The sequence below is a fragment of the Siniperca chuatsi genome, linkage group LG11, assembly GCF_020085105.1.
Source record: "Siniperca chuatsi isolate FFG_IHB_CAS linkage group LG11, ASM2008510v1, whole genome shotgun sequence".
In the NCBI taxonomy this organism is placed as follows: Eukaryota; Metazoa; Chordata; class Actinopteri; order Centrarchiformes; family Sinipercidae; genus Siniperca; species Siniperca chuatsi.
Window position 1 is genome coordinate 13,860,295 of NC_058052.1, and position 11,554 is coordinate 13,871,848.

Consider the following 11,554-nt stretch of genomic DNA (forward strand, 5'->3'; position numbering starts at 1 on the left):
ATCCAGGAATGTTATGAAACATATGGGTAACCTTATAGATATATAAGGTTAGTTACTGTGTAACGTACAATATTTAAGGCACACATTTTTGGTCAAATACTAGTGACTTCAACTTACATCAATAAATGTATATTACCTAGCTAATAACGCTACTGTTGATGTTAGTTTACCGTTAGTTTACGCTACGTTTTGCTGCTAAATTAGCGAGCTAACTACCTAACTTGGTGATTCTTAGCATTATGCTGGTGTGGCTAACTTGGGTTAATACTTCCTTAATATGCTGACATACGCACTACACGCGTTTTTGACTATTAGCAGTACAAAGACATGAATGCTGATATCAAGCAGTATGTTTTAGTAATTGCAGTACACTTACTTTATGCGGCAGCGATGTTTAAATAGCGCAGTTTCCAACAATACCTGACTACAGTGTACATAGTTCGCGCGTGCAGTTTGTGATGCAATGCATTCTGGGACAAAGGGGCCATCATTGGCTGATAGGTAACAAACGTCACTTGCAACCCAGAAGTGATGGCAAGGGAACGTGGTAGCGTCCCTGAGAAGGGCCCTGGGAAGTGTACTTCAAACCTCGACCTTTCGTGTCAGTGAACGAATTAGCCTTTTAGAAGTATTATTGTAACTTTTTCTGTCTCTCTTGACTGACAACTACATTACTCTGTAAAAATGACTAAATGTACTGTTATGAAGCATCAGACACAGCCTGGTGTTCATTTGTAGTCCTTGTCATTACCTAATCTCAAAAACATTCCAAAAGTTTTTAGTACCTACTTCTTAAGATATCTCATTGTCCTTGCAGACACAGCTTCAGACAAGGCAAACAATATTCAATATGCAACATGCATTTGGCAGCCTTTACAGGTTGGATAGCTACATAAATTTGCAAGACAAACTTTATCCAATCTTACAAAGCATTCATTAATTCTATTTTGTTATGTTGTGTTTTTTTGCCATGCAGCAAAGACAACAATTTGTATCTTATATTGTTTAATACAGGAAAGAGAACAAGGCATTTGAGGTAGTGGTTAAAAAATCTGGTTTCTCTAATAAAATATACAGCATATGGTGGTCGCACTACTTTGATTATTAAACCAGGCATGTATACATGACTACATTGGGGTACAGTCTCACACATACATGCCAAGGTCATAAGCAAACATTTGGATTAAGTAGATAGACAACTACATGTATACAGGTCAAAGTAGACATTTGAGAACTTAATGCATCTCCATAACCACCCTTCCCTGTACCAAAATGGTAGACTAACACATTTTAATATACATTTTAACATCCATTAAAAGGCACGTGTAAACACATTTGATGTTATTTCTATGTTTATTAAACCTGTCTAAAGCAAATTTATAATTTAACAATGTTATAAACTGTTATCTCTATAAGTCACATTAATCACAAAACAAAATACACCTTGTGTTTTTCTTTCACAGCACAATTGCCATAAATACAAAAGAAGTCATATAAAAATGTAATAAACACAACAGCAGCACTACATTCATAAAATAAATTATTCAACATGTATGTCTAGTTTATCACAAAATGCATCTGCTTCTTTTCGGTACAACATACAGTTCCATGACAAATTAAGTGAAAAGCCAACATAAAAGGAAAGTCTCTTAGTAGTTTGTTGGTCCACCACAAGTCTTCGTTTATTCAGGTTTTTCCCTCAAAGGTGGGGTATGGAAGAAATCCAATACCATGAAAAATACCATGATATAGAGTGAACAACAACACAGCAAGTAATGGAACTAACGTTCTTGGCAAACTAGAAAGTAAGCTGAATGTCCGTGGGCAAGTCATTTAACGGTACCTGACACACAAATCATGGCTGGAATAGTGCTGTGTGGCTTGTTTATTTCCCATTTACAGAGCCAGGGCTGTGTACAAACACCAGAGTTTTTTTCAGTGCTCACACAGAACAGACAGCTAGCGGACGGTAAGGAGATATTTGAATTTTTTTTTACGTGCATTGGATTAAAGTCGCATACCTCGCCTTCAACTTGTCACTCCTCTGTATGTTGATAGCATCACACTATGCAGCTTACATTGTGACTATGGTTCCAACAACATTTTGCTTGTTTATTTTTTTAACAAATTTAATTGGCAGTAGCTCTCACAGCCCAAAAGGGCACAAATTGGATCATTTCCTGTTGGCTTAAAATGGTAAATATGTTGATTTCTTGTGTACTTACTGCAAAAAAGCAGTATACTGTAATCAATAGTATATAGTGCATACTGTATACAATTAGTATGATGCATCTAATTGGGACACAGCAACAGATTAGTTTAAAACATTCTTTTGAAACTGTTTTTTTTTTACATCAACACTCTTTATATAATTCGCAGCTACTTCAGAATAAGATAAACCAACATTGTACTGCGCACTTCACTTTAAACCACTGACAAAAATGTTGCACTGTTATTAGAACAAACAGCAGAATTTAGTCCTACAACTGTACAGTTTATTTGACTACATCCTACAACAGCGGTATCCTTTAGGTTGTGACATCAAAGTCAAACAGAGTTGCTCCTGCAGTTGAGAGGCACAGAGGTGCGGGACACTTCCATGTGCACAGTGGACATGGGGAAATGCTCACACTCTTCTTCTAGTGGGCTGCAGCGGCAGTGCAGGAGCACTTCTCTAACCTCCTGCCGAAAGTTGGAGTTGAGGAAGCCGTAGATGATGGGGTTGATGCAGGTGGAGGACATGGCCAGCAGGTGGCAGAGGGAGAACAGCAGGTTGTGGTGGCAGATGGGCAGAGCCTCCTGGTTCCAGTCTGACACCACGTTGAAGACGGTGAGCGGCAGCCAGCAAAGACCAAAGGCTGTTATGAGGGCAACCAGCATGATGTTGATTCGGCGGCTGTGGGTCATGCACTGGCTCTCTGGGGTCCTGGCGCGGTCCAGCATGTCTTTGCGGTGGCGAAGACGCACAAAAACTCTAACATAACAGAGCAAGACCAACAATAGTGGACCGCAGTACTGGAATAGCAGGAGCCATGTGGTGTAAGCGAGCCTATGTTGCTGGGATGGCCAGTGCTCCAGACAGGCCTCCATATGTGGAGAGGTGGGGACATAAGAAAAGAGGGTGCGGTATGAATTTGGAAGCCCAGATGAGTTTTTGTATGTATAGGTCACAGGTTGAGGTGGAGATGCATTGAGATAAGCCTGAGAAGAGGCTTGGTGATGGAGTGGAGACTGGGGGAGGATTACATTGGTATACGGCTCATTTGTGAGGAGCTGAAAGGCCAAGAAAGGCGAGGAGGTGAGGCAGGCCAGAATCCAAATGAGAACAAGCGCAATGTAGGCCTGAGGAATGCTTGGTTTCCACCCAGAGGGGTTAATGATGAGCTGATGTCTTTCCAGAGCGATAAACACCAGAGACAGCGCGGACACGGTCACACACACACACTGGATGAACGGCACCAACCGGCACAACAGCGACCCAAACACCCAATGGTCCATTAGCGTGTATATGACGGTGAAGGGGAGGCAGAAGACACACACCAGAATGTCAGAGAATGACAGGTTGCAGATGAAAATGCTGGTGACATTGACTTTTTCTCTGCGACGGGTGATGATGCAGATAAGGCCGATGTTCCCCACCAGCCCCAGCACCATTGTAATACTGTACCACACTACTAGACACGCTGTGAGGACAGCTGACATAGGGCACTGCTCATCATGCCCGAGAACAGCGAGGTCTGAGAGGAGCTGGGTTTTATTCTCCAACCACTCCTGCAGAGACTCACGACTGGTTCTTCCCTCCTCCCATGGTAGGGAATGTGGAGACGTGGAGCCATTGAAGGGCAAAGGCAGAGCTGTCGTTGATGGAGAAGACTGGCTCGTGTTGCCACTCAAGGACATCTCACCAGGACTTCAGTGTCACCGGCCACCAGGCTCAAACTGTCCATCCCACCCCTCTGAAAACATGCATCTGAGACAAAGAGAGAGAGAATACACAGAGGGAGACAGAAAGAAACAGTATTCACTTGCAAAGCAATCGCTCTTATAGGTCAAAGGATCTGTTCATGTAGAAGTGATACTGTTGTTCTGAGAAAGGCAGGCAGTGGATCCTGTGGCTGAGGAGGAATAAAGCCTAGGAGAGGTGTTACGTGTGAGGACTTTTTTTTCTATTTTAGTCCCTGTGAGATTAGGTTCACGAAAGCATTGTCATTAAAACATGCCCTTATGCTCTATTTTAAGCCATGCTAGTGGCATGGCTCTATGGATGGCAATGTCAGTTTGTCTGTCGGTCAGTCGGTCCACCACTTTGGTTCAGACTGAAATATCTCAACAACTGTTTAATGGATTGCCATAACATTTTGCAAAGACATTCAAGGTGCCCAGAGGATGAATACTACTGACTTTGGAGATCCCCTGACTTTTCCTCTAGCACCACCATGAGGTTCACATTTGTGGCTTTTAGTGAAATGTCAACTAATGACATTCCCATCAGCCTCAGCTGTACTCAGCTGTGTTTTGCACTAATTAGCAAATGTTATCATGCTAATGTGCAAACTAAGATGGTGAATATCAGCATGTTAGTATTGTCATTGTGAGCATGTTGCCATGCTGATGTTAGCTGACCTAAGTACAGCTACTAACATGTGGCTGTACTTAGGTCGAGTCATGTTTACTTTTTTTTTTACACTTAAGAACATCACAAACCACAATAATAGATTATGAGAAACTCTTTATACTCTTTACACAGTCTATACTGATAGAGGGAATGGATATAAGGTACCCAAGGTGATTATAATTACACAAGGTAATTGTTTTGCTATAGTTTCAGCATTTTGTATTGAGCAATACTGCAGTTGCACAGAGTAGTTTCAGTTCATGGTCTCAACAATCACCCCTCTTCCTTACCCATTTTAAGATCTCAGACTTGTCAGTTCTCCTCCCACAAATGAATCCTCCAGTCAGGTTTCAAGACTGAACATAATAGCTTAATGACAATAAAATTACTATGCATACATTTGAGCAAAGAGTACACAATAAAAGTACACAATAAATTATGTATTAAGTCGAAGTGAAAGGGCATGACATTGTCAGAATCCTAAAAATGGATTCTAGCTCTCTCCCCTGAAACCTCTGCCATGTGCTGTGAAAACCAGAGTTGCAAAGAAAATGAGGCTGTCATTTTCCATTAACGGTACACACACTTAGCTATCAGTCACTTCACACCGCATCATCACTAACCTACTCTGTCAGTGTGTTGAGTGAGCTGCAGGCAGGGTGGCACAGCATTGATCATCCTTTGTTCAGGGAAGAAAGGCAACTGTAATGTCACCAGTAAGCAGGTGTAACAAACAACTGTAAAAGAGAGGGGGAGCCATAAACACCAGCAGGAAAAAGGGAAAAATGTGCCATTAATAGGCAAATTTGAACATGTCATGTTACAATGATGTGACACTGTAGGATGCACACCCAGCAAGTAATCAGTGTGATCGTCCCCCTCCAGAGCAAAATCTCTGCAGGATAAGGAACATTGTGACCTGGCACTGCTCTGTCCATCATATTCTTCTTTTCTGCCTCAGTGAAGTGTCCTTCATCTCTGAGAAAACAGTGTTCTCTGACAGAGAAATGAGAGAATGGCTGAATGTCATTTTCCTTGAACCAAATATACCTTGGTTCTCTCTTTTATATTTTTCTGAGAGCAGTTTATTCACGTTTTTACCTACATTGTCATCAGTGTTTCACTTGAATGTCTTCTGTAGTAGCTTTAGATGTGTTACACTGCATGACAATTTCACATATTCTCTATGTGCCAAAGATTCTCTGAAGCAACATCATGCCATTAAGGTGGTGTTTTTTCATGACTGCACCATTACATTTCATACAAGTTTCCTTGTAAAATATTTTTTTAACGTTTGGAAACTTCATGAGTTTGACTAGAATTTAAAGGTATGTAGGTATGATTTCAAGTGCTTTATATATTGTAAGGAATTTGACAATTTTAGTGTAAATAAAAATGAAAATCGCATGGAGACAGCTTGCACATATGTGCTTGACAGATAAACAATAGAAGAAAGACGTCCAACCTCTAAATTACCCTCTGTGCTGTCACTATATATTCATGTAAAATGTGTATCTTAAAAGATGCTTACTGCATTGCTAGTGTTGCTTTTCTCTTATTATATTTTTATAAATCCCCTTTTTATTACAGCTTTACACCAGACCACCAGTGAATATTACCACTTCCTGGAATCCGTCATTGTGAATTCATTTTGCACAAAAAACAAAACAAAACACCAAAGCAGTATTTCCAGATACATGCTCAGTCAATAGGACTATTCAGAAACAATTTCCTTTTCCTTCTGCCTTCCTGCATGTGGAGGAGCAGGATAACAGGCAGCAGGCACTGTAGTGTGCTCAACCTTATGACCTAAGCCTCGTTTTTCTCTGCTGTGGGTGACATCTCCCAAGACATTATCACTACGAATACTGGCATGAGATGGGTTTTCTCCAAATTTCTACACAGTACATGTTTTGCCTGTTTTCCTGTTATTTTCCAGTTTTCCTGCTGAAATTGGATGCAGATGCTCAGAAATGCCTTCTGTAGACTGCTATTGTTTGAATGCATCATTCAAAAACATTTACAATGGGAGAGACATACAGTACACCTGCATATCTGTGGACACTAAGCTACAAGCTGACAGTGGAGAAACAACTCAGGATACATTTTATGAGTAATTAAATAAAATATACATCGACTTTCCTTGACAAAGATCATTATAGTGCATAATAGATGATTATTGTGTGTAAAAAAAACTAAGCACTCACGTGGTGGGCTGGCTGTGTGGAGTATCTCCGTGATGCCAAGATGACAGAGAAAATGGTGCTCTGCACAGGTGTGAATCCACAGAGATGAGAGCTGGAGAAGGAGCTGAACATCACAACACCCAGAACGTTTCTGTCAGAGAAAGCGGGCGAGGGAAGCACCCCTATTATTGGGCTGTTAGAGCCCTTTGGGTGCCAGAGACCCTCCGAGCACTGAGCTCTGCTGTCACACAGTGGTGGATTCATTCAATTACATCCTGAAAATGACACCTGCTGTAAGTGCTTCTACAGAGACATAGAGTGGGCAAGAAGAAATAGAGTTGGAGCAGGTTTAAGGTTTTACCTTTATTGTCAGTGAAATTTTAAACATGACAAGTAAGACAAAGAGAAAGGCTGATTAGTCTTTGTTTATTGGTCATTTACTGTATTTATACATTTAAAATATGAAACATAAAAAGACCAATTGCCAGTTCGGACTTCAGTTGTCCCTAACAAGTAGAGGTCACTTTGTAGTGCGTTCACAAAGGGTTACACTCTTTTGTCTTGTCTGACTTCAGCACAACCTTGAAAGAGCAGGCCTCCATATTCACATCCAGCTCACACTCCTCAGGAATGTCTACTGTGTTTGCACTGGGGATCCTGAGAGACAAAAAGAAAGAATTACCCTAAAATGAAAAGAGAAATCAAATGGTCTTCTAAAAATGGTTTTGCACAAATTAGGGACTGTAAACAAATTATTAGGGATGGGAGGGGGTCAGAAAAGGGGAAGGATAATGTCATTTTTATCTTTGCTTGTGGGAGAGCAGGGGAGGGTGTTTTATTTATTTATTTTTCACCTAAAATGTGTTTTTTGTTTCAGACTTCCCTTGCAAGAGATGGGTCATAAAGGTGCACTTTGCCATATGCAGAGTTTCATTTTCCCCTTCACAATCAACTAGTAGCTAATAGAACCAATATGTCAGTTTGGTGCAACACAGAATACACATTTATTTTGTTTGTTACAGATTGAACGTTATTTCTCATTATTTCCCTAGCTTGGTGCTCCCTGGTTAATTACAGTAAACAGAAACAGTACGAATACATGTCTCATGTAAAGTTAGGCAATAATATAACCCACCTTAGCATCACTTGTTGCCACCATGTTTTACTAACTGCTGGCGTTTGTAACATTACGTTTTGGAGGTTACAATTACAGTTTGTAGTTACAGTGTGGAATCAAAATGATCAGTTCACACGTGTTTTTCAATCCACGGCAATTTGACCACACACGCCTCACACAGCTGTGTCCCTCTATGCATGAGCATTTAACCATTTTCCCACAGTAATAAACTTGTGTTTGGATGTTTAACTGTATGATCTTTGGCTCAGCTGTCTGCAGGAAACAGTCCACCCTGAGTCTCTAGCTGCTGTTTCAAAACACACCTGCTCATGTGTGTCAGGCGTTATGATAGCCATATAATCTAATCTCATACATATAAATATTATTTTAAGATAGTGGGGGAGGGTGGGGTCAGTTTATTTTTCTAGGTCAAGGGGAGTTTCCAAATAAAATGTTGATGATGCTAAGGAGCATGCTTTTTTTAAAAAGCAGAACATAAGGTTAAGCCCCCCTCCCTACCCTAATAAATTTCAAACAGTCCCTTAAAGAGGATTGTTTGAAATGAAAAGGTGTAATGTAATAAATCAAAGCATGAAAATCTTACCTGCTACAGCAGCTCATGCCCTCCATCGTACAAGAGCACTGCATGCAGTTTCTCACCCATTCAGAGCCAAAATCATGCTCCTTTCCATCCTCATCCACACACCCTACACGTAAAGAAATAAAACCGCAGTTCAGAAGAGCCTCTTATCAAGCTCTGATAAATGTGTGGCAGTGACTAATTGTGTGTGAGTGTGTGTCGATGTGTGCATAGCACACAACAGCTGGATGGACAAAGAAGGACTAAATGCTCATTTGTCCAACAGCTCTGCTGTTACACTGCTGCTGTATTGTATCTCTTCTAATTGTAATCATGTCGACTCACCTGTTGGAGTGTTATTCAAATCTTTGATCGCTAATTTCTGAAAGAAGCAGTGAGAGTGACAGAGGACAACTAGTCCCAGCAGACAAACAAACACATGGAGAGAAGCCTGAAAGAGTAAGTAAAAGACACCTGTAAACACCTGTTTTATAGTCTCCGTATATCTATGCACTTAATCCAACATCGATCTTCTAAACATTGACAGGAAGTGGGTAGGTTTAATTCATGCCATTTTTGTATCATAATGGTCATGCAAATGACAGCCAGTCCTATTATTTAAAAGAGACTAAAACATTTGTTTTTACTGTTAGTGCCAGTAGGTTTTCACATTGTAGCTATTTTCATGTATTTTTAGATGTATTATCATCATTTCAAATGATCCAGTGTTATACAAAAGGCAACTTTTGTGTTTAAACTTCAATGCAAAAGACGTTTTGTCTGCAACTTTATGTATGTAAAATAAGATTGATTTCATTTAGTCTGCAGAAGATAAATTATTATAGATAAAAATTATTTACATCTTATCTGCACAATTTGCGATTATGTAATAATCTTAATCATTATGTGAAGGAATTGACATTGACCATTGACAGTATTTACTATACCATTTCTATGTTTTTGGTTTTACTTGCTGATTTATCTTTTACCTCCACCACCACTACTACTATTAGACCTATAGAAATATTAACGATAATATTGGTGGTGGGCCTAAAATTGAATCCTGCAATAATTTGAAGGTAATTGTTAATCTAAACAATGCACTCCAATTTTACTTAAATTTCAGCTGTAAAATATAAAGTACACTCTGACAGCAGTGAAAGTCTAATTTATCTATCCATATGTAAATTTATATTGCATATAAAAAAAGTTCAACACCAATTCAAGAGCATAATCTACAGAAAGACAGTTTCTTTATTCCCAAGTTACACGTTAATAGCTTCGCTAATTATAAAGTGTAAAATACGTACCATCCTCAGATGTGATGTGGAAGCTGATGTGTGTGAGAAATCTCTAATGAGGGCTTTATATTAAGGTGTGCACCCATGCATATGTTTACATATAATATTTGCATAGTGATGTTACTTATCACATATTTGTTTTAAGGTGGGGAAGAGCAGCAGGTGTGTAGGTTGTGATGATATCGCAAAATTAAAGACACACCTCGCTGAGTCATGGCATTTTTACCAATGATAGATACTGTATGTTCTTTCTACTAACTCTCAAGAAAGCTGGATTTCTAATAATGTTTATAATCCACTTTATTCAACAAATGCAAAAAGAAACATATTAGTGAAAAAGCAGCAAAGGAAACAGTCAGTCTGAAATATAAAAACTGTTTCCCTTATCTGTAAACTTTTATTGCTGAGCCAAAAGGCAGAGATGGATTACTTGCATTGCAAATAAAGCCACAAATTGTAAACAATTAATAAAGAGATATAGTTTGGATCAACCATGACATAGTAAACATTATACTTCTATTACTTAGTCATCCAGCTGCTTTTCAACAGCTGTAATAACAAAGAGTCCTGTACTGTGCAACAGAGGAACACTCTGGACAATAAAGCTTCAACAAAATCCAGCTCCATACTAGTCTACACTCATTACATAATTAACAATCTGTAAAAAATAGAACACCATAACACAGTATCAAATTAGGATGAAGAAATAATCATACTAAGGGATGATTGGCAAAATTGAACATTACAAATAGATGTTCAGATATTTGGTTGAGTTTACCTGTGAACGTAGGATGCTATGCTGTCCCAATGGTGATATTATAAAATACAACAAAGCTGTAGAGTTCACTTTATAAAGTGTAAATGAAAAACAAACAACAAAAACAGTGACTGAAACAGAGCTCTTTCAGTAGAGAACAGGAAGTGTTTTTCCTGTTGCACATCAAAAGAAATGATTGCTCCTTTGGTAATAGTTACCAAACAGGTGTCAAATCTCTTGGCAGCAAAACAACATGACAACTCCCAAAAAAGTGACAACTACAGTATATCAACCAGCTGTGTGGAGCCTGATCAGTTCTCTACTGCAAATGCTGAGTGAGACTAACAACCCAAACCTTAAACATCTCCAAAGTGGAACATGAATGAAGGAAGTGATATTTTAAAAAGGCAAATAAATCTCCAAGTAAATGATCTGTGCCAGCAGCATTTAGGGCCCATAATAAACCACATTTCTTTGTTTTACTTGACAGTGTGCAATTAAATTTAAAGGAATTGTTCAACATTTTAGGAAATACACTTATTCGCTTTCTTGGTAAGCATTAGATGAGAAGATCAACAACACTCTCATAACTGTATGCTAAATATGAAGCTACCGCCAGCAGCTGGTTAGCTTAGCTTAGCATGACTGGAAACAGGGGGAAACAGCTAGCTTGGCTCTGTCCAAAGGTAAAAATCCACCTACCAGCAGCTCTAAAGCTCACTAATTTGTACAAAGTTATTTTGTACAAAAACTGAAATGTAAAGTGTTATAGGATGTTATGTGACGGACTACTTCTTGGCTGGGAGCAGACTTCCAGCAGTCTTGTAATCACAAATGGTCATTTTTACACTTAATTTTTTGTACAGATTAAACTAATTTTAATTAGTGAGCCTTAGCGGTGATGGTTCTGTAGGCGGATTTTTTACCCTTAAACAGAACCAGCCTAGTTGATTCCCCCCGTTTCCAGTCCGTATTTAACAGACAGAGTTGAGAGTGGT

At 39.2% G+C, this 11,554-nt stretch overlaps 3 protein-coding genes across 12 annotated transcripts in view; all 3 read right to left on the minus strand.

The window, feature by feature from the left end:
• The window catches only part of mcph1 (microcephalin 1), a 35,477-nt gene extending 34,945 nt beyond the window's left edge, over positions 1 to 532 (minus strand). For all 10 annotated transcript variants that reach the window (XR_006379885.1, XR_006379884.1, XR_006379886.1 and 7 more), the window contains exon 1: positions 377 to 532. The gene's annotated coding sequence lies outside the window, so the exon portion shown is untranslated. The remainder of the gene's footprint in view (positions 1 to 376) is intronic.
• Positions 533 to 1,334: 802 nt separating this feature from the next.
• npy4r (neuropeptide Y receptor Y4) lies at positions 1,335 to 7,055 on the minus strand. Its single transcript, XM_044214373.1, has 2 exons — positions 6,823 to 7,055; positions 1,335 to 3,970 (listed from the first exon to the last, which is right to left on the minus strand). Exon 2 carries the CDS (start codon positions 3,898 to 3,900, stop codon positions 2,548 to 2,550), a length of 1,353 nt encoding a protein of 450 aa, XP_044070308.1. The 5' UTR covers positions 3,901 to 3,970; positions 6,823 to 7,055; the 3' UTR covers positions 1,335 to 2,547.
• An 89-nt stretch (positions 7,056 to 7,144) lies between these two features.
• Positions 7,145 to 11,196, minus strand: si:ch73-288o11.4 (beta-microseminoprotein). The gene is made up of 4 exons (XM_044214386.1): positions 9,809 to 11,196; positions 8,844 to 8,949; positions 8,523 to 8,625; positions 7,145 to 7,458 (listed from the first exon to the last, which is right to left on the minus strand). Exons 1-4 carry the CDS (start codon positions 9,809 to 9,811, stop codon positions 7,338 to 7,340), a joined length of 333 nt encoding a protein of 110 aa, XP_044070321.1. The 5' UTR covers positions 9,812 to 11,196; the 3' UTR covers positions 7,145 to 7,337.
• Positions 11,197 to 11,554: the final 358 nt, after the last annotated feature.